This window comes from Lepus europaeus, chromosome 23 (assembly GCF_033115175.1).
Source record: "Lepus europaeus isolate LE1 chromosome 23, mLepTim1.pri, whole genome shotgun sequence".
Taxonomy (NCBI): Eukaryota; Metazoa; Chordata; class Mammalia; order Lagomorpha; family Leporidae; genus Lepus; species Lepus europaeus.
In genome coordinates this window covers 24,314,140-24,341,810 of record NC_084849.1, presented here as the reverse complement: position 1 = coordinate 24,341,810, position 27,671 = coordinate 24,314,140, and the positions used below count along the sequence as shown (strand labels likewise).

At 56.8% G+C, this 27,671-nt stretch overlaps 1 protein-coding gene across 2 annotated transcripts in view; it reads left to right on the top strand.

Moving 5' to 3' along the window:
- Positions 1 to 27,671, top strand: part of OSBP2 (oxysterol binding protein 2) — a 139,022-nt gene that overhangs the window by 89,255 nt on the left and 22,096 nt on the right. For both annotated transcript variants that reach the window (XM_062182270.1, XM_062182271.1), the window contains one exon: positions 24,400 to 24,656. In XM_062182270.1, the coding sequence (XP_062038254.1) occupies positions 24,400 to 24,656 (257 nt within the window). The remainder of the gene's footprint in view (positions 1 to 24,399; positions 24,657 to 27,671) is intronic.

The window sequence follows — 27,671 nt, the reverse complement described above, 5'->3', positions numbered from 1 at the left end:
GTGTTCGCGCACACGCCCCACCGTGCTTGGAGACAGGCCCTGGAGCAGAGCTTGCTGGACCAGGGGCAGGAAGAAGCCCAGGGGCCAGTGCCGTGGTCAAGAGCAGCCAGGACCCAGCCTCGGAGGAGAGTGTGCCCTCAGGTGCCCTGTGAGGAGGAGGGCCTCGGCCAGCCAGAATGCAGTCCGCAAGATCAGCTTTTCTTGTCTTTTTTTAAAAAATTTCATTTATTTATTTGCCAGGCAGAGTTAGACAGAGAGAGAGAGAGATAGAGAGAAAGGTCTTCCTTCCATTGGTTCACCCCCCAAGTGGCCACTATGGCCGGCGCGTTGCGGCCGGTGCACTGCGCCAATCCGAAGCCAGGAGCCAGGTGCTTCCTCCTGGTCTCCCATGCAGGTGCAGGACCCAAGCACTTGGGCCATCCTCCACTGCCTTCCCGGGCCATAGCAGAGAGCTGGACTGGAAGAGGAGCAACCAAGACAGAATCCGGTGCCCCAACCGGGACTAGAACCCGGGGTGCCGGCGCCGCAGGCGGAAGATTAGCCTAGTGAGCTGTGGCGCCAGCCTCTCTCTCTCTTTTTTTTTTAATCTTATTTGAGAGACAGAGTGGAAGCTTCCACTTGCTGGTTCACTCCCCAGACACTTGCAGTGGCCAGGACGGGGTTGGGGCCAGATGACCCCATTATAGGCCAGTGTCGGAGCAGGGTTTGGAGGGGCCCTGGGAGGCTGATGGGAGTGGGGTAGGGTCTTAATGGAGCCAGTGAAATGGAGACAGGGGCCTCTGGGTTGCCGTAGCAGAAGGGGCAGCTGGAGTCTGGCCTTGTGGGATTGAGCTGGAGCCTGGAAGCCCCTCCTGACTGGGCGGTGTGCACCTTGTCTCCCCTGGCATCATTGGGGAGCAGCTCCGGGGCAGGGCACCACCCACGCAGACCCCCAGTTTGCCAGCGAAGCGCCGGTCAGCCCGGGCCAGCAGCAGCAGCGTCCGAGCACACAGATGGGCGACGCAGGACAGCTGCCATGACGAGCCCCAGGCTGCCAAAGACGCATTTCCTGTTACATTGTGCCTGACTCATGACGCATGCTGTCAGAAACAGCAGCTGCTCACGCCCTGGGCACGGGCTCTGGGACGGAGCCCCAGCTGGACAGTGGCTTTGGGCTGCCTGCTGCCTCCTGGCCTGGAGCGGCCGTAGGAGGGGGCAGGTCAGAGGACAGCGCCTCTCCCGAGAGTTTGACTGACAGCTGGTCAGGGCCGGGTGTGCAGGGCAAGGGCCGGGGGTGCCTCCTTCCAGCTTGGAATATTTTTACAGTGAGACCCACCCACACACAGAGCGTGTCCCCAGCTCGTATCCCACAGGGCAGCTGCTCCCCTGCCTGAAGAGATCTGCTTCCTAAGCCCCCTCCCCACCTGCCCCCCAACCCCGGGCCCATCCTCCACACACTGGACGTTCATCGCAGTGTTTCAGGGTCACTTCCCATCAAGGCAGTAATTCCATGTGGTCAAGGTCATGGCGTCTCCGTCGCGCCACTCTCCCTCATGTCGCTGTTTCAGGCCCCATATTTTGGCTGATATTGCCCCTTTATGCAAATGTCCTTTTTCTTTTTTTTCTTTTCTTTTCTTTTTTTTTTGACAGGCAGAGTGGACAGAGAGAGAGACAGAGAGAAAGGTCTTCCTTTGCCGTTGGTTCACCCTCCAGTGGCCGCCGCGGCCGGTGCAGCGTGCTGATCCAAAAGCAGGAGCCAGGTGCTTCTCCTGGTCTCCCATGGGGTGCAGGGCCCAAACACTTGGGCCATCCTCCACTACACTCCCGGGCCACAGCAGAGAGCTGGCCTGGAAGAGGGGCAACCGGGACAGAATCCAGCGCCCCGACCGGGGCTAGAACCCGGTGTGCTGGCGCTGCTAGGCGGAGGATTAGCCTGTTGAGCCACGGCGCCGGCCCAAATGTCCTTTTTCTATATTGCTGGGGTTTGTTTGTTTGTTTGTTTGTTTCTTTCTTTCTTTCTTAAGATTTATTTATTTATTTGAAAGAGTTACACAGAGGAGAGGCAAAGAGAGAGAGAGAGAGAGAGAGAGAGATGTCTTCCATCCGCTGGTTCACTCCCCAATTGGCTGCAACAACCGGAGCTGCGTTGACCCGAATCCAGGAGCCAGGAGCTTCTTCCTGGTTTCCCACACAGGTGCAGGGGCCCAAGGCCCCATCCTCTACTGCTTTCCCAGGTCATAGCAGAGAGCTATTGGAATGTGGAGCAGCCGGGACTCGAACTGGCGCGCCAGGGTGTTTTAATGCTCCCATTCTCACGCTGCTCTACGTGGCAAAGCATTTTGCCACTTGATCACAGGCTTAGTGACATGTCCATGGAGTGGCTGGGAGGACACCTGAAACTTCATCAGGCTTTTGGTTTCTGCCCGGATTGTCACGGGAGCCACACGGTGGCCCGAGTACCTTGGTGCCGTGCACGATGTATTTCACCTGTGTTTCTTTCCGGGACAAGCTCCCAACAGAGTGAATGCCAAGTTCAAGGGTGTGAATGCTTCCTCCCGGCACCCCAGCCCCCACCATCTAGAGGCTGCCAGGGGCGAGTGTGGCAACTGCTTTCCAAAGCCTCCCTCATCTGACTTGTGTGATGCTGAGCGTGTCGCCGTCAGGCGTAACGTCACGCCTGGTTAATGTTTTCCCCTGCATCTGACAAGCCCACAAGGACAGCCTGTCGGCCCCAGACGGCTTCTTATTTATAGTGGCCCTCATGTGGCTTGTTTTACTGCGCTTGTGTGGAAACCCAAAGGGAAGCTTTGGAAATGGAGCAGGTGTGTGTGTGCGTGTGTGTGTGTGTGCGCGCACACGTGCGCGCTGCTCTGATCGGTGACACAGGACAGCCCCTGGGCCGGGCACCCTCCCCCACATCTCCTCGATCCTGGCATGTTCTGACCCCATCTTGACCCTTAGCATCCCTGTCTCCTCTGCTTCCTTTGGCGGAGCTGAGCGGGTGACCGGGCAGCATCACGCTGGCCTGGGGCATCTTGTGCTTTCTCACCTTTGCACCGCCAACTCCTGCCTTCCCCCTGTGGACCCCTCTGCCCTTGTGCCCTTCTCCTGAGCAGCCTGAGGCTGGGCAGAGCTGGGGGTGTGAGTGGCAGTGGACCCGTGCTTAGCTGGCCATGCCCCAGGCAGTCTCCCCACTCCTAGACAGCTGGAGTCCTAGCGTTAACTTTGCAAGGGGCCTGGGAAACCTGGCGGTGTTCTGCATGGACTATGTGGGTTTCCGTAGAAGGAAGGGGCGAAGACCCCTGGTGTGCGCAGCAGGAGCTGCATTTCAGAAGTGTCTCGCATAAATTGCATGGTCTTTGGAGCTTCCTGCACGGGCTCTTGGCTTGATGTAGTGCTTATTCTCTCAGGAAATGCGGCCTCACACTCCCCCCTCCACCCTGCCACGTCGGGAAGGTGTTGATAGAAGACTTCTCACGTTGAATGGAGAAGGGTTATGATGCGCGCTCGAAGGAGAATCGTGTAGATGAGCAATCCCAGACTGTCACAGGCAGCTGGGGCCTTAGCGCTGATTGACCCAGTCCCTGGGGTACAGACAGGAAGACTGAGGCCTGGAAGCACACGGTTGTGCAGGTGGGAAGCCACAGGACCACAAGAACCTGCTAGAGGCAGAGATTAGAATGCACAACCCCAAATCATTGCCATTTGGCGGCTTAAGTAATTTTTACTTATTTTTAATTTTTACCTATTTGAAAGGCAATAAGGTGGGGAAGGGGGGATCTGGTTTACTCTCCAGATGCCTGAGACAGCTGGAGCTGGGTCAAAGTTAGGAGCCAGGGGCCCAAGTCCTTGAGCCATCGCCTGCTGTCCCCCCAGGCAGCTAGAATAGAGTGAAACTGGGACCCAAACCCAGGCACACTGATATGGGATGTACATTTCCCAAGCAGCATCATTTTTTTTAAAAAAAAGACTTATTTATTTATTTGAAAGGCAGGGTTATAGAGAGGCAGAGGCAGGAGAGAGAGAGAGACAGAGACAGTGTTCCATCCACTATTCACTCCCCAGATGGCCGCAATGGTTGGAGCTGCACTGATCCAAAGCCAGGAGCCAGGAGCTTCTTCCAGGTCTCCCATGCAGGTGCAGGGGCCCAAGGACCTGGGCCATCTTCTACTGCTTTCCCAGGCCACAGCAGAGAGCTGGATTGGAAGTGGAGCAGCCAGGACTCGAACCAGTACCCATATGGGATGCCAGCACTGCAGGCAGCGGCTTTACCTGCTATGCCATGGCGCCGGCCCCGCTAAGCAGCATCTTTTTTTTTTTTCTCTTTCTTTCTTTCTTTCTTTCTTTCTTTCTTTCTTTCTTTCTTTCTTTCTTTTTTTTTTTTTTATGACAGGCAGAGTGGACAGTGAGAGAGACAGGGAGAAAGGTCTTCCTTTACCGTTGGTTCACCCTTCAATGGCTGCTGCGGCCAGTGTGCTGCGCTGATCCAAAGCCAGGAGCCAGGTGCTTCCCCTGGTCTCCCATGCGGGTGCAGGACCCAAGCACTTGGGCCATCCTCCACTGCACTCTCGGGCCAGAGCAGAGAGCTGGACTGGAAGAGGAGCAACCGGGACAGAATCCGGTGCCCCCACCAGGACTAGAACCCGGTGTGCCGGCGCCGCAGGCGGAGGATTAGCCTATTGAGCCACGGCGCCAGCCACTAAGCAGCATCTTAACCACTGTGCCAAATGCCCACCTCGGTTAAAATAATTTTTGGCATTTTTCCCTCTGATTGCCAAGATAATTCATGTTCATTGTAGAAAATTCAGTAGAAAAGTAAGCATTTAGGAGAAAATTGAAAAACGCCTCACATATTGCCCAGAGATCACCACGTTTGACATAAATGACACAGGCAGCATTCCCACGCGTGGAGAGCCCGTGCCCCCCGTCCACACGTGTGCTCAGTCTCAGTCCCTGGACTTGTACTGCCCTGCACCCCGGCTGGTTGGAGGTCTCTTCTCTCAACTTTCTCGACAGAATCTGCCTGTTCCTGCACCCATTGTAAGAAATGGACTCCGACCCGGCCACTAGGCTGACCACACACCTGCGCCAGGGTTTGATAGCATTTTAAACCGTGTTGAGAGTTCAGATGGCGGCTCGATAGTGAACGGGCACGGCTTTGATTTCCAGTGACTTTTCCCATCTCTTAGTTGGGAGCCTCTGGCGGGACTGCGGTTCCTCTACTGCGAGCTGGTTCCGTCTGGAGTCGCACCTGCACCACATTGATGCGATTGTTGTAGGTTGAAGGTGTGTTTTCTGGACTAGGGCAGACCTTTCCTTACTGGTGTGTGGTTTCTCCCAACACTTTATTACCAAAAGTTTTAAACATAGAGAAATGTTGAAAGACTTGTATAGGCGGTCTTTATAAGGTTCACGGATAACGCATATTGTGAAAAAACTATGCATGGGTTTTAAAATTGTTTCACACCAGGATAAACTCAGCCTTTAATTCCATTTTCCTATTTACTTTATTGAGGTGACCTCATATAGTCACCACCTGTATACCCAACACCTAGATTCTACCTTTAACATTTTACTATATTTACTTATCACCTACTTATCCTCCTGTCAATACTTCTATCCATTAGTCTAATTTAAAATTTTTTAAATTATTTTTGTTTGAGAGGCAAGAGACAGAGTTTTCATTTGCTGATTTCCTGTCTCAATGCCCACAACAGCCAGGGCTGGGCTAGCCTGAAGCCAAGAGCCGAGAACTCAACCTGGGTCTCCTTGTAGGTGGCAGGGACCCAACCACTGAGCCCTCCCTTCTGCCTCCCAGGGTGTGCGTTAGCAGGAAGCCGGAATCAGGAGCAGAACCTGGACTCAAAGCAGGCTCTCCAACGTGGGAAAAAGGCTTCTCACCCAGCATCAACCACCATCCCAAACACCTGCCCTGTTTGTCTCGTTAAATACCTTGCAAAGTAAATTGCAGACGTCAGTATACTTAACAGCCACCCCCAAATTAAAAATGAAAAAGCCTTCGGCATGTCACTAACCAGGGATCAATATGTGTCTGGGAGGAGGTAAAATGTTCCTATCACGGATGGCACCATCTTCTTGCACCGTTATTTGAGTTCTGACAGGTGTATATGACTCTGTAGCCAGAGCGTGGCAAGATGAAGGACTTACGCATCTGTTAGCCCCTCGTGCTCCATGCTGGTGTGCAGGAAGTCCCCACCCCACCTCCAGACATTCCTGCTACTCGGATCTATTTTACTGTGGATTCTGGTGACCTCTTGTAGAATCTCATACACATGAAATCACACCGTGCACACTCCCCAGTGTAGGCTTCTTTCCCTCTGCATCATGTTCTCTGTGTTCATCTATGTGGCTGTGTGATCCTGTTTGCATGCATACGCCATCGTTTATCCGACACAAAGTCGGTGGTGCCCTGTGTTGTTATCAGTTTGGGGCGATGCAGATAACACTGCCCGGACATTCTCACGCGAGTCTCTTTTTTGGTTGACATTTGCTTTCATTTCTCTTGGATAGGTATCTAAGATTGGAGTTGCTGGGTTAAAGGGAAGGTTCTATGTTTTCTTTGATAGGAGGTGGTGAGACGGTTACCCAACATGCCTGTATCATCTCATACTCGCACAAACATCGCAGGAGAGTTCCAGTTGCTCCACAACCTCGTCAGCACTTGGTGGTGTCGGTCTTGTTGGCTCCAGTCCCTCCTCTGATGGATGTATCATTGTACCTCATTGTGACTCATCACATTATGTTCCCGGGCAGGCTGCTAATGCCTGGCAGAGGCAGGTCCACTTGAACTTGAGCAGTCAGACTTGCCGGCCACACGTTAGCCTCTGACCCCTGCGTCCCTCAGCAACGACACAGGCTGAGCCGTTCCTCATTGATTGCCACTTGCTGCGTGGTTTCACTCCCCTCCCCGCCCCCTGTCTTTGCCTGGCAAAGGGAAGGTGGATTTTAAATGCCACGCCCCAAAGTCTGGTTCATAGGAGATTGTAACCACCTCCTGCTGCCATGCTAGAAATAGTTCATAGAAAGGTTTTCAAAGCTAGGAGGGGACTTAAAACACTGGGGGAGGCTGGCATTTGGTGCAGGGGGTAAGACATCCCTTGGGAGTGTCCCGGTTTGACTTCCAGCTCCTGTCCCAATTCCAGCTTCCTGTGCGTTAGCTGAATTGCACCTGCAGAGGGGAAGTCAGAGTGTGAAGTCCGTCTCTGGGGCCAAACCTCCATGCGAGCATCATCCTGCTTTCTTCCCCTGGACCCCTATGGTCTCACACGTCAGCTGGACGTGAGAACCTGCTCTAGAAGAACACAGTCTTGATTGTTCAAAGCTCGTAGATGTTACTGTGAAAGGCCATCACAGGGGCAGGTGCTGTGGCACAGTGGGTTAAGCCACTTCTGGTGATTGCTGGCATTCCATATCAGAACGCTGGTCCAAGTCCCAGCTGCTCTGCTTCCAATCTAGCCCCCTGCTAACGCACATGGGAAGGCAGCAGCAGATGACCCAAGTGTTTGGGTCCCTGCCACCCACATGGGGGACCTAGGTGGAGTTCTAGGCTCCTGGCTTTGCAGCCATCTGGGGAGTGAACCAGCAGGTGGAAGGCCTCTCTCTCTATCTCCCCCTCTCACTGTCACTCTGTCTTTCAATTAAATAAATAAATCTTGGGGGCGGGAGAGACACCATCCATCATCATCATCGTCATGATCGCTGCTTTGAGTGAGGACTCCATGTTCCAGACCCCTCGCCGTGGTCTGCACGTTCACTTCTTTTCAACCCTTCAGGTTGCTAGGTTTCCTATTGGGATTTTAGCGAGGGGAAGAACTAGACAGAGTCCGATGAAGTCACCTGACAGCGCCACCAGCACTGAGGGGGGAAGCGAGGTGTCGCCCACCCGTGTAGCCCCCAGAACCAGGCTGCCCAGTTCAGGCCTCCGGAGCAGCCTCTTGCAGATCCGGAACACTGCAAGGTGGCGTGAAGACGCAGAAAGGTTAGATGCCTCTCTTCCAACCTGGGTTCCAGTGTTTGGGGCCCCTGGGGGCATGATCACGCAGCCCTGTGAATCTTCTGAGGCTAAGAACCAGGCTGAGAAGTGGGCATTAAAGTGAAGATGCCCACATCCCACATCCGATCGCATGGGTCTCATCCCCAGCTCTGGCTCCTAACTCCGACCGCCTGCTAACGCAGACCCCAGGAGGCAGCAGGTGATGGCTCAAGTAGCTGGGTCCCTGCCACCCACATGGGAGACCCAGGCTGATCTCCAGGCTCCCAGCTGCGGCCTGGTCTGGCCCCAGCCATGGTAGGCACTTGGGGAGTTAACCAGAAGGTGTGAATGCCCTCTCTTCTTGCTCCCTCTCAAATAAATAATAAAATAAACTTTAAAAAAAGAGAGAGACTCAGGCCCGATTCATATCTGTAGACTGATTGGAAAATCACAGGAACAGATGAAATAATATGCCCGTAAACATATATTGTGGTGTACTTCCGGGTGTTTCCTTTTTCTTATTCCATTGGCCAGAACTTACAGTACAGAGTGAAGTAGGAGTGCCGAGAGCAGGAATCTTTTCCCTGTCCTGAGTCTTAGAGGAAAGGTTTTCAGTCTTCCACCGTTAAGTATGATGGCTGCTCTAAGGTTTCTAAGCTTCATATCGAGTTGAGGATATTCCCATTTATTCCTGGTATGCTGAGGCTTTTATGATGAATGGATGTTGATTTTTTTATTTGTTTATCTAAAATGCAGAGTGACAGAGGAGAGAGAAAGAGACAGATCTTCCATCCACTGGTTTACTCCCCAAATGGCCACAACAGCTGGGGCTGGGCCGGGCCGAAGCCAGGAGCCTGCAACTCCATCTGGATTGCATTCCCAGGAGCATTCGCAGGGAGCTGAATCAGAAGTGGAGCAGCCAGGACTCGAACTGGCGCTCACATGGGATGCTGGAGTTGCAGGTGGTGGCTTAACCCACTGTGCCATAATGCCAGCCCCTTGAGGTTTCTTCTTCTTCAATAGGTCTAAAATGGGACATTTTTAAAAAAAAATATTTATTTGGAAGGTAACAAACCAGAGATCTCCCATCTGCTGTCTCATTTCCAGATGCCCACGACAGCCGGGGCCAGGCCAAAGCCAGGAGCCGGGAACTCATTCTGGGTCTTCCCCATGGGTGACAGACACCCAGGGTGTGCACTTAGCAGGAAGCTGGAGCCCAGAGTGGGTCCAGGACTCAGACCTGGGCCCTCTGATAGGAGATGCCGGTATTCCCAATGGCGTTTTAACTGTTAGGCCAAATGCCCACCCAGCCGGGTGACGTGAGGCTTGTGGATTTGTATTTGGAGCAGAGTTGCCAGGTGATGCTGGTACAGGACTTACACGGTGAGAACCAGGGGAGACGGGGTGGGGGATGGTGAGCTTTAGTCGGCAGCTTGGGTCCAGATCCAGCGCTGTCCCGCCCAGACGTGCCTGTTACTTAGCCTCTCCATACTTATTTCTTCTTCATTTTCTTCTTCTTCTTCTTCTTTTTTTACTTATTGGAAAGGCAGGGTTACATAGAGACAGAGAGAGCTTCCATCCTCTGCTTCACTACCCTGTAACAGCAGGGGCAGGGCTGGGCCAGGCCAGAGTCTCCCACATGAGTGACAGGGACCCAGCTACCTGAGGCATCCTCACCAGCTGCCTCCCAAGGTGAGCATTAGCACAAATGAATCTGGAATAGGAAACAGAGCCAGGACTCGAACCCATGCATTTGATATGGGATGTGGGCCTCGTAAGCAGCATCTTTTCTTATTATTTTTTTGATTGATTTATTTATTTGAAAGGCGGAGTTAAAGATGGAAAGAGACACAAAATCCATCTGCTGGTTCACTCCCTAAATGGCTGCAATGGCCGGAGCTGAGCCAATCCGAAGCCAGGAGCCAGGAGCTTCTTCCAGGTCTCCCATGTGGGTGCAGGGGCCCAAGGACTTGGGCCATCTTCTGCTGCTTTCCCAGGCCATGGCAGAGAGCTGGATCGGAATTGGAGCAACCAGGACTTGAACCGGTGCCCACATGGGATGCTGGCACTGCAGGTGGTGGCCTTACCCACTATGTCACAGCGCCAGCCCCAGCATACTTCTTATCATCTTAGCTTGGAGGTTTGACTTAGGCCCGCCACGTCTGCTTTGTCTTGGTGACTGTGCCATGTGTGGTTGAGGGAACGTACATTCTGCCGTTACCACGTGTGCAGTTCCCTGAGCGTCACCCAGGGCAGTGTGGCTGGCAGGCGACAGGGCCGGGACGACACGTGTCTTCTGAACTCACGCTCACTTTGTCTCCTCCCGTCAGTTGCACTGTAGCGTGGAAACCTCTGCTCCTAACTCTGGGCTTGTCCCTCCCACCGCCCTCCTGCCTCCCTCCTGCCGCCCTTCCTGCCTCCCTCCTGCCGCCCTCCCTGCCTCCTGTGTGTGCACTCCGTGCCCCTGCGTGCACACTGAGGAGTTGTCGTCATCCTGGTGAACCGACCCCGGTGTCCTTACGAACTCTCCCTCTTTATCTCTCTCCTGAAAAGTCTGCCCTCTGAGGTCAATGAAGCCGCTCCCACTTTCTCATGATTGCCGTCAGCTAGTCAATTCTTTTGCTCATATTTGCTTTTAACCCACATCTATCTTTAAAGTGCAGGGTTTTGTTTTTTTTTTAGAAAGCTTTTATTTAATAAATATAAATTTCATAAGTACAGCTTTAGGAATACAGCAGTCCTTTCCCCCCAACCCCACCTTCCCACCCCCAAACCATCCCACCTCCTACTCCCTCTCCCATCCCACTCTTCATTAAGATTCGTTTTAATTATATACAGAAGATCAACTCTATACTAAGTAAAGATTTCAACAGTTTGCACCTACACAGACACACAAAGTATAAAGTATTATTTGAAGACAAGTTTTACTATTCTCATAATACAACACATTAAGGACAGAGATCCTACATGGGGAGCAAGTGCACAGTGACTCCTGTTGTTGATTTAACAATTGACACTCTTATTTAGGAAGTCAGTGATCACCTGAGGCTCTTGTCATTAGCTTCTAAGGCTATGGAAGCCTTTTGAGTCCACAAAGTCCGTCCATATTTAGACAGGACCATAAGCAAAGTGGAACTTCTCTCCTCCCTTCAGAGAAAGGTACCTCCTTCTTTGATGGCCTGTTCTTTCCACCGGATCTCACCCACAGAGATCCTTCATGTAGATCAATTTTTTGCCACAGTGTCTTGGCTTTCCATGCCTGAAATCCTCTCATGGGCTCTTCAGCCAGATCCAAATGCCTTAAGGGCTGATTCTGAGGCCAGAGTGCTGTTTACGGTGTTTGCCATTCTGAGTCTGCTGTGTGGCCAGCTTCCCATGTTGGATCATTGTCTCCTTTTTAATTCTATCTATTGTCATTAGCAGACCCTTGGTCTTATTTATGTGATTCCTTTGACACTTAACTGTATGATCAGTTACACACTTAAAACGATCACTTTAACTAGTAAGATGGCATTAGTACCACCCAGCTTAATAGGATTTGGAATAAAGGGCACTTCTTAGGCCCCACATCTGGTACAGTGCTTAGGATCTGCTTGCCATGCCCATAACCCATATCAGAGTGCCTGGGTTTGTGTTCTGGCTCCACCTCCCTGCCTGCCCTGGGAGGCAGCAGGTGACAGCTCAAGTACTTGGGTCTCTGCCATTCGTGTGGGAGAGCAAATGGAAGTCCTGGCTCCTGGCTTTAGCATTGCCCAGCCCTGGCTGTTGCAAGTATTTGGGGACTGAACCAGTGGATGGCAGATATCACTGATTCTCTCTCTCTCTTTCAAGTAAATAAAAAATTAAAGTGTATTTCTTGAGGAAAGCATATGGTTTGTTCTTTAAGTTTTTGTATTTAAGGGGTTTTGTTGTAGACAGCATATAGTGAATCTTGCTTTAAAAAAAAAAATCCAGTCGATAAAATCTCCAAGTTTTAATTGCTACGTTGAAACCATTTTAATTTAATGCAATCATTGGTGTGGCTGGGTTTTCAATCTACCATTTTGTTGGTCTCATCTGTTTTTGTTTTTTTCTCTTTGCCAGCTGGGTGTTATCTTTAGCATTCAATTTTCGTTCTCTTTTTGTAGTGGTTGCTTTAAGGTTTACGTTATGTGTCTGGAACTTGCTGGAAGCTTCTTCCAGATCGTGGCATCATTTGTGCTAAAATGGCAGAATGTTCTCACCAGGTGTCGCCGAGCTCCTCCAGCTCTGCGCTGGGTCCTGCGTTGCTCTGCACGTGACATGACCCTGCTGTCTGCTTTTTTTTTTTTTCTCACTTGATGCAGTTGGTCATCTTTAAACGAAATTTCAAAGTGAGATGATGATGAGAGAGAGAGCTCCCACCCACCCACGCATGGGTTCACTCCTCAAAGGCCCACAACAGTCCCCAGCTGGGGCCAGAGTCAGCCGCCAGATACCCAGCACCGTCGGTAGCAGGGACCCAACCTGCTGAGCCATCACCTGCTGCCTCTCCGGGTGTGCGTAAGCTGGACACTGGGCTTGGGAGCAGAGCTGGGACACAAACCCAGGGAGCCCAGTACAGGATGTAGATGTCTTTTTAAGATTGCTTTGTTTGTTTGAAAGGCAGAGTGACCGAGAGAGAGAGAGAGAGAGAGAGAGAGAGCTTCCATCTGCTGGTTCACTCCCCAAATGGCAGCAATGGCTAAGGCTGGGTTAGATGATGCCAGGGGCCCAAGCACTTGGGCCATCCTGCTCTGCTTTCCCAGGCTCATTAGCAGGAAGCTGGATCAGAAGTGGAGCAGCCAGGGCTTGAACTGGCGCCCATATGGGATGCCGGTGCTGCAGGTGGCAGCCTAAGACTGGGAACTTTTTTTTTTTTGACAGGCAGAGTGGACAGTGAGAGGGAGACAGAGAGAAAAGTCTTCCTTCCGTTGGTTCACCCTCCAATGGCCGCTGCAGCTGGCGTACTGCGCTGATCCGAAGCCAGGAGCCAGGTGCTTCTCCTGGTCTCCCATGCAGGTGCAGGGCCCAAGGACTTGGGCCATCCTCCACTGCCTTCCCGGGCCACAGCAGAGAGCTGGCCTGTTAGGCAACCGGGACAGAATCCGATGCCCCAACCAGGACTAGAACCCGGTGTGCCGGTGCCGCAGGCAGAGGATTAGCCTAGTGAGCTGCGGCGATGGCCAACTGGGAACTTTATAAAGGAAAGAGGTTTGCCTGGCTCACGATTTGTGGGGCTGCCAGGGCTGCCAGAGAGCTTGGCACTGATGTCCTGGTGAGGGCCTCTTGACTACACCCCGATGTGGGGGCGGCACAGAGGGGCTCTGGCCCAGGGCGTTAGGCTGGCCTCGCATTGGGACAAGCGGCTCCCACGCAAGCCGACTCCACGAGACAGCATCAGACCTTTCTGAGGACAAGGCCCGACTGCCTCTCTCTGGTCACTGGGGGCCTTGGGGACACACTCAAACCACGTCCCCGCCACAGCAGCACCCGGGACATCAAAGGGGATAGGAAGTTGAGCCCATAATACAGGGATTCGGTTGACCCCAGAGGGTTGGTTGCACGGTAAAGCGCCTCTTTGTCGTTAGTGGGCGCTGTGGCTCCGGCCGATGCTGCCTGTGTCTCTTATCTCGGTGAACCTTTCATAGGACAGGGCCGTTCCAAGGCCCTGGAGCTCTCTGGTCCTGAACGGCCCTAGATTTTCTTCAGCACAGCCCTTCAGAGGCCTCCCGGCCCCCACTGCCTGCTCCACCACTCTGGCTCCTCCCAGGCTCATAACCCACCCACCCCCGCCCCTCCCCGGGGCAGGGATTCCAGACCATTCCCAGGGGGACCTGTTAAACAGGAGCCCAGCTGCAGTGGGTCTTAGGTGGCAACTTGGCCCGAAAATGTTGGGTGTCTGCCGAGTGGTGGTTGATACAAGCGCACCTGACCGTGGGGTCTTGGGGTTTTGCCAGACGGTCTCGTGACGTCATCACAGGTGCATGACGTGCGCGGAGGTGGCGGCGTCCAGGTTTCTTCCGCAGCCGCACAGCCTTCCTGAGAGGTCCCTGGGCAGCTGAGGGCAAGGGGACGGCCAGGCTCTGGGGAGCTGGCATTGCTCCGGCTTTGAGGGGTGTCTCTCTGTGGCTACAACAGCGAGAACCCCAGACCTGGGCGGGGGAGCTCCCCAGCATTGCCCACCACGGGCCTTGGCCTCTGCCTCTCTGACCGTCACTCCCTCCCACTCCGCCCCATCGTGTCTGCCCCTCCCCCAGCGTCCCCTTGGCCTTCGCCCCCTCGACGCCTCCGTCCCAGAAGCGTCCAGGAGTCATTTCGTGCCGCAGGCGCCAGCTCGCAGTCATCAGGACTTGGCAGATGGGAACAGACCCCTTTCTTTCTTTCTTTTTTATTAGAAACAAATTAAGTCACCTTTCATTCGTCGGCGAATGGCATCACCTCTTAAGAGTTTCGAATGTCCATTTGTTCTAGAAAAGAAGCTAAATTTATTAACTCGCAACTGCCAAGAACCCAGAAAGCGAAGCTGGGGGCGGGGGCGGGGACCTAGGAAGCACGCATGCTCCCCAGGGGGCTGGGCGAGCAGGTGCACGCGGGGCTTCACCGTCACCCTCCCTGGGATGGAGCTGGCCAGAATCCCACCTCATTTGTCTTTGGCCAGGCGCCTCCTGAGCGAGCTTCCTTCCCAGAGGTGGGCTTTCTGGAGCCGCGTTATTTTGAGATTGATTTTCTTTCTTGGGCGGCTGAGCCGTGGTTGCACCGATTGCTAAGCTAAGCCGTGGGCGGCGGCCGCCCGCCTCCCTCCAGCCGGCGCGGGGGCTGGGGGGGAAGCGAGGCAGTGGTGGGGCTGGGGAGCCCGGACCTGTGTGAGTGGCTCTGCCCCGGCGGGGGAGCCCCCTTTTGCAGAAGCGGCCCCTACGCTGTCACCCACTGATGGACTCCGCTCTGGGGCCCCACGGCTGCCGTGTTGGAAGCCCTTGTCCTACCCCCGCTACCACCACCACTCGTCCCCGGTCACTGATACCCAGAAGTACCCAGTGGAAAACTCTTTAGCGTGGTTATGAGCACATCAGATGGTTTCCAAGGATAAGCCACAGCGGCCGACTTCGGGCCAGGAAAATGTGCACTGGCAGTTTCTAGCCCTGCCTGAGATGGGTCCCTGCCCTCCCCTGTGGGTCACCGTGTCCTTGCTTTAGAATTGACTCCCTCTTGCTTTGACCTTGAGACGGATGTTACATCCGGTGAAACACTCACGCACTCTGGTCTGCCTGTTGTCTATCAAAGGATGCTTCTCAGTGGTCAGCCGGGCAACCAGGTCCCACGGTGCTGGGAGAGCGTGAGTTCCATGGCATCTGCCTAGCCCGTCGTAGGGTCGCTGGTTTCAAAGTCAGGCTGAGAGCCACACCTCCCCAGGTGGGCTGGTGTTGTGCTGCAGTGGGTTAAGACTCTGCCCGCGATGCCAGCATCCCATATGGGTGCCAGTTCGAGTCCCGGCTGTTCCACTTTGATCCAACTCCCTACTAATGCACCTGGGAAAGCAGCAGAGGATGGCCCAAGTCCTTGGGCTCCTGCACCCACGTGGGAGACCCAAATAGGAGTTCTAGGCTCCTGGCTTCAGCCTGTCCCAGCCCCAGCCTTTTGGGGGAATGAACCAGTACATAGAATATGTGTGTGTGTGTGAGTGTGTGTCCGTGTGTGTCCCTTTCTCTCTGTAACTCTGCCTTTCAAAGAAATAAAATACATATTTTTAAAGAAGGAAGCCCTCCTGCCACTCCCGAACATCTCGGGCCTTGGGGAGGCCGCTGCCTACAACCGGGTTGGGAATGGGGCAGCTCCTGTGGGGTCAGCAAGTCGCAGGCACTGGGGAAGAAGCTTATGGGCAAAAATCAAAATTGAGTCCACTGTGTGGACAAAGGCTAGACTTTTTTTTCCCCAACTTGGTGGCAAGAGAGACATGGCTTGATTTTTATGTGGTTACCCAGGAGGCAGCAGGGGGCGCTGGAGAGGGAGGCCTGGCAGCCACAGCTGACCCCATCCCTACCCCGACCTTGGTTTCTGCGTCTACAGAGATTTGTCCCGACAGAGGGAACAGCGCTTGTGGCTGGCAGTGCCGTAGGTGGCGTCCCCCCTCCAGGGGTTCCGCCGTGTCTGCGGCATTGGTGTCCTGGAGGGGCCATCTGGAATAGAAGCACCCTCATCACCCCCAGACCACCAGGCAGACCCCTGGGCCAGGAGGCGGCAGCTTGTAGTGAAATCATGGGGCAGATGGACCTACTGGGAGTTGGAGGCCCCCGTGGAGGCTGCTGAGGCTGGCCCTGGAAGGGGGAGGGGGTGCCGCCTGTTGTCTCAAAGACAGCCAACCTGGGGGGCTGGTGCCTGGGAGGAGCGCCCGCCGTGGGAGACATGGCGGCACAGTCCCAACACCCACAGCCCCAGCAGGTGGGAGGAAGCCCGAATGTTCTAGCTCTGGGCTCCTCTTGTGCCCATGAGAGATGAGCAACCACGGCTCACGGCTGTCAGAGTTCGCTGTCCTGGGTGAGTGTGCGACCCTGCACCTTCTCCTGGAGAAATCGGAGAGCCCAGATGTGGCCTCACCAGGGTCCCAGGATGCCCTCGGCACACCCTGCCCCTGTCAGCTCTGGGAGAGGAGGGCAGCGACGACGCTGGCATTCGGACTGGTGTTTCCTCTGCACCTGCCAGGGTTGCACGATGTATTATTTATTATTACCTGATTTTCCATCAGATTAGGTCCTGACCTACCTCCCAGTGTCCTCAGAGCCCTTAGGTCCATGCCTCCTCAAGGGGATGGGTGTCACCCGTCTTTTTTTTTTAATCACCAATTCCTTTTATGGCAGAACCCACTGTAGAACTACTGCAGGACCTGGTATCCTCCTGGCTTTGGCTCAGGGAGGACTGACAGTGCCTCAGGGGGTCTGCTCTGGACCCCAGAGCAGTGGTGGCCTCACTGTCCCACTGACCGAGGCCTCCACCTGCCGCCCTGGCTGCTTCCCTCTCTTCCCCGTGCTGCAGGTGCACTTGCCCACCCCCCTGCTTTGTCCTGGGGCTCCTGGCCCTGCGTCTCCCTGAAGCAGCATCCTTTTCTGCCACCACCCACCACCACATCACCACCCTCCCTCCCCAAGTCCTCTCAGGGCCCCCGTGCACATCCTGGGACCACCTCCCGATGCCCACCCCGTGCTCCTGAGCCCTCCTCTGCCGGTGGCTTCAGGCCCTCTGTTCTTCGAGAAGCTCCTAGAAGCCTTTCCAGGTTCCCCCTCCCCATTGCCCTCGGCTGCCTTAGCCTAGGGTGAGGTGGGTCCTTTTCCCAAGCAGGGACCTAGAGGACCACTGCTACCCCCAGGCAGGGCTCTATTCTCCACCAGGGCTTTAACTCAGGGCTGGGCATTAGGGCCACACCTTGATCTGCAGCCTCTAGGCTGGCCAGCTCTCCAGGGCCATGAGAGTAGCAGGTGCATCTAGATCCCAGCGCCAATCTTAGGAGCCCTGGGACCTGGACAGGCACTGGGGGATGGGCAGTGATGCTCACAGAATAGCGAGTGCTACGTGACAATGGCCCAACACTTGGAGGCACAGGGTGATCCAGCAGATGGAATATCTCTCTCTCTCTGTCTCTCTCCCTCTCTCTCTGCAACTCTGCCTTTCAAATATAATAAAACCTTAAACAATTTTTTTGAAATGCATGCATGGTATTTTCATAATCTGTATTTTCCATGAACTTTTTGAAAACTACTCATACACATGGATTTGAAAGGCAGAGTGATGGAGAGAGAAGGGGACACACAGAGACAGAGATCTTCCATCTGCTGGTTCACTTCTCCAACTGGTCTCAGTGGCCAGGCCTGGTCCAGGCAGAAGCCAAGAGCCTGGCACCCCATGCGGGTCTCCCATGTGGGTGGGAGGGGCCCAAGCACTCAGGCCATCCTCTGCTGCTGTTCCCGGAGCATGAGCTGAGTAGGACACGGAATAACCAGGACTCAAGCTGGTATTCTGATATGGAAGGCTGGTGCCGCAGGCAGCGGTGTAACCTGTGCCACAGTGAACGTATCTAAATAAGCTTGTCTCTTCACGCCATTGCCGTGCACTTTTAGAAGTGTTCTTGTATGTGGAAGCTCCCTGGTATCTGCAAAGAGGGGAAGGAGAGCAGTGCTCACCCCCCGAGAACCACACTGCTGGCCAGAGTGACTGCGGCTGGGCCTGGGGCTCCAGGTGCAGCAGCCCCCACGCCATGGTGTGGAGGGGATGGGGGGGCAGGGCTGCTCTTCCTTTGTCTCCCCCAGGGATGCACCCGGTCTCTGGGTGTGCAGCGTTACACAAATAAGGAATGAGCCTTGTCCTCAAGGAGGCCACCACCACCTTCACTTCAAATGTGCCACCACACCGGATGTCCCTCCAGGGGGCTTGGAGGCTGTGCAGGGGCCCAGGGCTGGGGAGTCCCCGGGAAGGCTGGGCTGCAGTGACCTGGGCTGGAGCTCAGGCAGGGGAGAGGAGTAGAGACACACACACCACCACCACCACCACCACCACCCCGCCCCAGCATCCCACTGGGCACATGGGGAGAGGGAGGAAGGACTTGGGGCAGCTGGCCTTGCCGGGTTGGGGGAGGGTGTCTGTCTTCTTGGCACCCTGGGGTGGAAGAGGGAGCCCCCTGCCTTAGACCTGGCTGCGGCTCCCAGCACCTCCTCCAGGCCCCTTCTTAGCTCACATCCTCGTGCCAGGTGTTGTGTGGGTGTGGGGGGGAGGGGAGGAGAATGAGCGCTGCCCCTCCCCCACCTCGACCTCTCTTGTCCTCCGAGCTGCTCTCACCTCCAAGCCACACATCTGGGGAGGGGTCCCCACCAGTCACCAGGATGAGCTCTGGCCAGGGGAGGGTGGAGCCATTGACACGGCAGGAGACAACGCAGAACAGGTGTCTGCATCACCCCCCTTCCCCCCCTCCCCTCCCCCATCCAAGACCAGCCTGCCTGTGCAGCCTCTGGATTTCTCATTGACAAAAAGCTGGGCCCCCACCCCCACCCCAACAGGTCTTCCCCACCGAGAAACTTGATCCATTTTCCTCCAAAGATGGGGGGGGAAGCCCCACTTCTAAAAATAGCTCACCTGGCACCAGCTGTTGCCATGGCAACCTGCTCTTTCCTTGGAACTTCTCAATGCGAGAGGGTCCTGGCCCTGGAAGGGGGGGGGCAGCTCCTGAGCCATTAAAGGAAGCAGGGAGAGCCCTGAGTCGGGGCGGGGGGCGCACAGTCTGCACAGGGGCTCCCCGTGAGCCAAGTGGGCTGGGGGCCCTGGCTCTGTGCTGGCCTCACATGGGGCGTGCAGCATCCTTCCTGGAGGAGGCATTACCATCCCCAGTGTAAGGACCGGAACCCTTCACCCAGGCCCCTCCCTGGCACAGCCCCCTCCTCCTGACACAGGGCCCAGCCAGGGAGACCAGAAAGGGGTTCATGGGGCCGCCACAGCCAGGCAGGGAGCTCCGTGATCAAGTGGAACTCCCCCCGCCATCCCACCCCAGGGGCCTCTCCCCAGGGCGTAGCTGGAATGGAAACCAAGAGGGTGGAACATGGCAGGTGTCCACCTGGGCCGCCATGGCTCCCACGATGCCCACACCCCCAGACCCACCGCTGTGTTACCTGCTCTGGCGGGAGGGACCTTGCAGGTGGGAAGGGTCTGAAATGGGGGATTATTGTGGCGGGGCCCACAGAGGCGGATCAGGAGCTGCTGGCTTTGAAGGTGGGAAAGTGGCCATGAGCCAAGGCGTGAAGGCAGCTGCAGGGCTGCACGAGGTGGAGACACGGTCTCCCCTGGCCTTGCAGGAAGAAAGTGGTCCCGCCCACGCTGTGGGTGTTAGGACTTCTGACTGCCAGAAGCCTAAAGGGAAGCCCCTGTGTGAGTGTTCTGTGGCTGCCATGGCAAATGTGTTCTCTGACGGTTCTGGGGGCCCCAAGTTCAAAAGCAAGCCTGCTCCTAGCAATGCATCCACCCCATGCCTCTCTCTCAGCTCCTAGTGTCGCCAGCAGTCCTAGGCTTGTAGACACAACACTCCTCTGTCCTCCTCCATCTCTGGGTCTTTTCAGAGCAAGCGAGAGAGAGACAGAGCCATCTCACTCCCCAGATGCCTACCGTAGCCAGGTCTGGGCCAGGCCAAAACCAGGAACTGGGAACTCCATCTGTGTTTCCTGTGGGGATGGCAGGGGTGGAATTGGAATCAAGACTGGGCCACACAGCGGCTAAACCGCTACGCCAAACAGCCCCCCGCGTCTCCTCCTCTTTCTGTAAGGACCCCAGTCATTCCGGATTCAGGACTCACGGGGTCCCAATGTGACCTCATCCTAACTAACTGACCCCTGCAAATACAGTGCCACCCTGAAGCTCCAGGAGAGACACGAGCGTAGGGGAGACATCAGCCAGCCCAGAGCAGCCACCAAGGCTGTGAAAGTCACTTCCACTGGTGGACGTCGGTGGACGTCTTAGGAACTGGTGCTTCCTCTGACACAGTCACGTGTGAGCAGCAGTGCCTGTTCTGTCCCGTGCTCGATGGCTCCCCGTGGTTGCCGCCGTCCTGACGTCCGTGCCCACGCTGCGTTTCTCAGCCCCCGAGGCCCACACAGATTGTTCTTTTCTGCTCCACCGTCTGGAGCTGCTCTTTGCTCTCACCGCTGGGGAGACCCGGGAGCTCCACTGGCTTGGGCATGCAGGAAGGGAGACAGGGGTCTGGGTCCCTCTGCCATGATGGCCATTTGCATTCGAAGGCTCAGGCTTCTATTAGCTTTGAGTCCTCCCGGGGGATGAGCTGAGTTCAGGGTCAGCTTCTCCATCCTGGTTGCAGAAGCCATGGCCTTCGCAGATGGCAAAGCTGTCCACCCAGACCCGGCGAGTCGCTTTCCGTGATGCTTGATCTGAGACATTTGGGGACAGCAGCACTGGGCAGCTGGTCGAGGCCGGGCCTGGGGAGTTCCGGAACATGGGCAGCCCTGCTGGGAAACAGCTCTTTGCAAAGCAGGGGGGCGAGGGGACACAAATGCCATGGCCCCTTCTTGCTCTGTCTAGCTCTCAAGTCTCTCCTCCATCAGTGGGCCAGTGTCGTCTGTAAACCGTGTCCCTGCAGGCCCCTGCCCCGGGCCAGCAGTAGGGGACACGGGCTCCCCCACAGCCTGTTCTCCTCCGGCTGCCCAGTGGTTGTGGCCCACATGACCCTGGTCCAGAGCCGTGGCCCTAACGAGGGTATTGGTGGCCTGGGCGGGGACATTGAGATGACACAGGTTAGCAGGGCGCGCTGTGGTTTTCCCAGGAATCCCATAAGAAGGAAATCCACCTGCAAGGTGAGACTCAGAGGTCGCTCCCTGGTGCAGGCTGCTGACGCTCCCAAGCAAAGCACCGTGTGTTGCCCAGTCTTCCCGTTCATTTCCCAGGTTCCTAGGGGCCCCTTGGGCGTGGCCTGTGCTGAGACACAGGAAATGGCCAGAATGGCCCGGGGCGGAGTGGGGGCTTGGAGCAGGACCACCAGGGCCAGGGACCCCCTCACGGTCAGACCCTTTGCACTCCAAGCCTCGCTTTCCTCCGGATGCTAAGGGCGCAAGGATTGGAGGAGTTATCGGTCCGCTGCTGCCATGGGTGTTGTGATGGTCGCCATTGCCAGCTGTGTTGTTGCTGACCAGGGAGAGAGTCTGCCGAGGCCCAGGCTGGTCTGCGTGTGACTCCCCACCCCCAGCACTTTCCAGGCCTGCCAGCTGGGCACCGAGCCGGCCAGCAGCCAAAATGAATGCGCCGGAGCAGCTGACTGCCTGCAGGGGGCTTGGCAGAGGTGGCTACTGAGAGCGTGTGAGGGGTGGGGCCAGCAGAAAGGCTGGGGCACGCAGCGGGCCACCTGGAGGGGCGCAGGTGCTGAGCCTGCATGGGCAGGGCGGGTGGAGAGACCCTCACCCAGGGGAGGGCGTGCTCCTCTGGCTGCCTGTCGCCCAGCGAAGGACGTCTTCCTCCACCCCCAGGTCTCCACTCTGGGCACCCCTCCCCATGCCGGGTGGAGAAGTGAGGCGTGCAGCAGAGGGTCCCTGCTGGGCCCAGCTTCCAGGAGCTGGTGCACTGCCTGTGATCACAGAGGCCCGCGGCCCGCCGGCCGGTGCCTCTGAGCTTGAACACGTGGAGCCGTGGCACCTGCTGGCTCCCCTCCACTCATCTCCCAGCGCAGCCAGCATCCCTCCCCAGGGGTCCAGGCTCCAAGCCCTTGACAGTGCATCTCAGCTGTTCTGAACCAACAGGCTGCTGCAGACCCTGACCTTGGCCCAGTCCCTTTTCTTGTCCCAGGTCTCAGCCTCCCCATCCGAGTGCCTCTCCTGCCAGTGTGGCCAGCACTGGGGACTTCCGGATTTGCTGTCTTGTGATCCTAACCCACAGAGCCCTCCATTTCAGTGGCTACAATTCTTGTATATTTTTTTTAAGACTTATTTATTTGAGTTACGAGAGTGAGCCATTGGTTCACTCCCCATTTGGCTGCAATGGCCAGAGCTGCATCCATCCGAAGCCAAGAGCCAGGAGCCCCTTCCGGGCCTCCCATGTGGGTGCAGGGGCCCCAATGCCTGGGCCATCTGCTATTGCTTTCCCAGGCCATAGCAGAGATCTGGATTGGAAGTGGAGCAGCCAGGACTCGAACCAGCACCCATATGGGATGCCGGCACTGCAGGTGGCAGCTTAACCCCCTAGGCCACAGCGCCGGCCCCTGTATTAGTAATTGCAAAGTATCTGTGACTCTTCCTTCTGTGGGTGGCTTAGTGCTTGCTGTGTCGTCGCAATGGTGATGGTTCTTTGTGACCACTAGTGCTCACTGTTTTCTCTCAGGTCCTCCTTGTCCTGGGGTTTTCCTCCCTAGGGATTGTGGGAACAGAAGAGGGTGCGTAGGGGCCACAAGAGGCCGATAAACCCCAAGGTCATGCACTTGACAGCGGCAGCCCCGCGTAACCTTCCAGACATGCATTTTCCTTCCTTTGGGTAAATTCCTTCTCGGTGGAGGGACCCCCGGCCCATCGGGGAGGAGGTGGGTGACAGCAGCCTGTGCAGCCCTGTCTGTGGCTCTCAGCGGGCGCCTTGGTTGTATTCTTGTCCCCATTCCCTGAACAAGGCAGCTTAACAACTACTTACCCAGCCCTGACCTTGCATGAGGGATTGCTCACGGCCTGGAGACGCTGAGCGCGTGGGAGGGTGTGCGTGAGCCACAGGCCAGTACTTCTTGGTTTCATAGCAGAGACTTGAGCGGCCCCAGGGATGTCGTTGCCTACAGCGGGTCCTGGCCCCAGTCCCTCGTGGATACTCGTCCATCTCCCTGAGGGTGCGGCCCCCTCCCCCGCACTGAGGCTTCTGGACTTGACGGGTCCAGGGACCATCAGCACTTTGGAAGCCAGGTTCCCTTCTTTGTGCATCTCCAATTCCTCTGGGCCTTGGGGTCAGGTCACGTGAGCAGCCTCCGTCTTGCTACGGGGATGTGGCAGTGGGTGGCAGGTGTGTTGGGCTGCATGGGGCTGTGGGCCGTGGCTGGCTGGGCCAGGGGCTCATAGCCGGGAAGGTGCCACCATCCGTGCGTCTGTGCTGGGTCCGGGGTGCTTTCTGCCCAAGCCCGCCCCCTTTGATTGTCTCTAGCCCCTGGCCTCCTGTGGCCACCTCTGGCCTTGCCAGGCTTGTGGCCCCTCTGTCCCCTTGTTATAGCCTCTGCAGGTGGCTGTTCGATGTCCCATGTCCCCTTTTGCTCAAAGGATGAGGGGCCAGGCCCTCAATCTCTTGAGGCCCCCAGGCCACTGGATTCCTGCCAGGTGTGTCGTGTGTGTCCCCTCCCCCAGCTCATGCCACAGGAAACAGCAGCCGAGTCCTGTCCACTCCCAGGAACCTGGCCCACGTTTCTCTGGAGATAAGCCTTCCTGGTGGCTTGTTTTGGTTTTCTGTCTTGGGGTACAGATTTCTTTCAGCTAAAACACAGCTTGGAGGGGGCACTGATTTTTTTCTGAAACAAGACAGCTTGGGCGGGGGGGATGGGCAGGGAGGCTGCTGGTCAGCGCAGGGCAGGGCCATGATGCCCAGGGAAAGATCCTGGGCTCCTCTTCCTGGGGTGTCTGTGGTCTGCAGCTCTCTGCCCAGCGTGGCCCAGCTTTGCCCGCCCCCGGCCGCGGAAGGGAGCTGCTGGCCCACGCGCAGCAGGGGCACCTGCCCGGCGGCCCCCTCCAAAGGCCAGGCCTTGCCGCTGGCCTCCTCCCATGCCCTCTGCCACTGAGTGGAGTGGATCGATGCTCACCAGGGACCCCGGGCGGGGGCTGGGCACGCCCCTTGCCCTGGCCGGGAGCAGCGCGGGTGCCCCCTAGGGAGCTGCTGGCATCGGAGCCCTGGGTGCCTCCTCGGCTGAGGACCCAGGCCGCTCTACTTCCCCTCTGCAGATGACTCCGGGGACGACGACGACGAGAGCGTGGCCCCGACCGACAAGAGCGAGCTCCACCACACCCTGAAGACCCTCTCCCTGAAGCTGGACGACCTCAGCACGTGCAACGACCTCATCGCCAAGCACGGCGCCGCGCTGCAGCGCTCCCTCACCGAGCTGGACGGCCTCAAGATCCCGTCCGAGAGCGGCGAGAAGCTGAAGGCGGTGAACGAGCGGGCCACCCTCTTCCGCATCACGTCCAATGCTATGATCAACGTGAGTGCCCCCCACCCTCCACCGTTCTCCACCAGGGCGCTTATCAGTTCAGGGAGGGAGGGGTGCTCGTTTGGCCTAGTGGGTAAGACGCCCATGTCAGAGTGCCTGGGTTCGAATCCCACTCCTCTCTGGAGTCCAGCTCCCTACTAACGCTGACCCTGGGAGGCAGCCGTGAGGGCGCCAGTGCCTGGTCCCTGCCACCTCTGTATTAGACCTGGACGGAGGTCGTACCTCCCAGCTGTGGCAGGCGTCTGGAAGAATGAATTGGGAGGTGGGAGCTCGCTTACTCGCTCTCTTTCTCTCTCATATAGGAAAGTAGTTGGTTACAAAAAAATGGAATTAAAAGATAAGTAGTTTGTTTTGGTGCAAAAAAAAAAAATTGAAGTCCTTCATATGAGGGGTCTTTAAAAAGTTCAAGAAAATGAGAATTGCTGGGGCCGGTGTCGAGGTGCCTGCTGCCTACAATGCTGGCATCCCATGCAGGAGCCAGTTCGAGTCCCAGTTGCTCCACTTCCCTGCTGATGCACCTGGTAAAGCAGTGGAAGATGGCACAAGTACTTGGGCCCCTGCCACCCACATGGGAGGCCTGGAAGAAGCTCCTGGCTCCTGGCTTTGGCCTGGCCCAGCCCCAGCCATTGCAGCCATTTGGATTCTCCTCTCTCTCTCTCTCTCTCTCTCTCCTTTCTTCCCTCCCTCCCTCTCCCACACATACCCCTCCAAAACTCTGCCTTTCAAATAAACAAGAGAAATCTTAACAATTTTTCTCCACCAAAACGAACTTAGCTCTTAATTCCATTTTCCATGAGCTTTTTGAACTATCCTCTCCCATCAGGTCACGCACGCAGCCACTGTCGGGTAAGGCTGCGCTTTCTCGTGGCCCGGTGCAGGGTGGGGGTTGGCTCTGGAGTCCGGCGGAGGCTGGCAGGTGTTTCTTGCCTGGGCGAGGAAGGTCAGGCTCCCAGGTTGTAGCCGTGTGTCCCACACAGTAGGGACACGGAGGCCACACTGGCCCCCGCAGCTGCCCTGGCTACACCCGCCTGGTGCAGCAGGATCGGGACCCACATAAGCAGGGGCATATGTGAGTGGCAGGGACTGGGGTGGAGCTCAACCAGAAGAGCTTTGGAGCCGAGCCTGGTGAGCAGTGAGGTCGGCCAGCTCCCTGAGTCCTGGAAGCCTTTTGCCGTGACTGGCAGCCAGAGGGTCTTTCCATGCTGGCAGGAGCCTAGCATTCACCAGGTTTCTGGGCCCTCCCTCTCTGTGCCTGGTGAGTGTCCCCCAGAAATGGGCCCCTCCAGGCCTCCCACCTGCAACACAGCCCCATCTCTCCACAAGGGCACCATCCAGGCCTGAGTGCCGGGGACCAGGGGCTTAGGGTGGCAACGCCGGGAGGAGGGGTGCAGAGAAGGGGAAGTCGGGGACCAGAGACTGTCATTGAGGGGCCATCAGGCTGGCTGGAGACCATGGGCAATGCTGGTAAGCAGGGGAGGGCTGAGGGTCAAGATCAGGCTGCAGGCCCAACAGGAAGATGGGTTCATGGGAGGCAACAGTCCTGGGGGTTGGCTGCCAAGCCTGTGTCCAGCTCCAGGGAAGCCTGGGACAGTTGAACCTGTGTGACATAGGGCAGGAGGGGAAAATGGACCCTGCTACCCACTTCAGGCCCCGATGCCCAGGATAAACCCTGGGTGGCGGAGACCTGTCCCCAACCTGCCTCGCCCACCTATTGACGCCACTGTGGAGCAGAGAGCCACCACACACACGTGCACATGCCCACAGACACATGCACACGCATACAGACACACACATGCGCGAACACACACACACACCATCCGGACAGGCTCAGGCCTGGGGCCGCACACAGGTGCAGCCTTGGGAATGCCCAGCCTAGAGGCTGAGGCCGAGCAAGGTGTGCCATCGTGCCAGACTCCTGGGAAACTCAGCTCCCAGGTGCTCTCCTGCCTGGCTCAGCAGGCGCATCCCTTTGTCTCTGCCTGGTGCCCACCCTGGTCAGGGGTACAGCTGGGACCCGTGTGCCCAGGGGACCAGGAAGCTGCTGGGCTGCAGCTCTGGGCCACGCTGCTCTGTGTCCCCGTTTGCCGTCACGCCCACTCTGGACCGCTGTCCTTAAAGCCAGGGGCTCTCCATACCCCTGGTCCCTGTCCTTCCACTGGGGACCAGCACAAATGCTAAACCTTGCTGGGCATAATGATGGCACTCTGGCCTGGAGGCTCCTCCGTGTCCACAAAGCTGTGAAGATGGCCCCCTACCTGAGTGCATGATGAGTTGTCCTAGGGGAAGCACCTCCCCCTGGGGTTGGTTACCGGCCTGTATCCGGTTCCAGCTCCAGGGAATCACGGGACAGTCAGGCCCGAGCGGTGGGAGCTGCCAACCCTCGGGCCAGGCCATCTCCCCAAGCTCCTGGCTATGAAATGCGGAGAGGGAGGGCAGGAGTGGGGGCTGCCCCAACAGGCCCCAGGCGGGCTCCCTTCCTGCTCTGGAAGGGCTGTGAGCATGGCTGTCAGGTCCCGGATGTCCAAATTCCTACCTGGCGCCTGAAGGTCCCAGGACACGTTGTCCTGACCCCTGGCCAGACCTTAGCTCCCGCCTGCTGTGACGAGGGGTTGGACGCGGGATCTATGACCGAGGCAATAGTGTGGCTTCTGCCCCTGTCCCCTAGAGAGGCTGTTCAGGACCCCACCTAGCCGCATATCTGCACAGCCTCTTAGGAATGCTTGCCTCAGAGGAGCCGCCCAGTGCCACCCAGCCAGTAACTGGCCAAGCTGGGACGCAAGCCCTCGTCTGGGTGGCCCACTGTGGGGTGGGGTGATGGCCCCATCCTCTGTGAGGCCCTGAGTGAGACCCTCCAATCCCCTGCAGGCTGCCGTGGCCTTGTGGCTGGCGTGGTTGGGACAGCCCTGCCTGAGGGGCATTGAACACAGACCTGAGCAGCTGCCACAGAGCCCCACCCAGGCCTGTGGCGGGCAGGGACTCAGCAGGGAACAGGCAACCCAGGGGGCC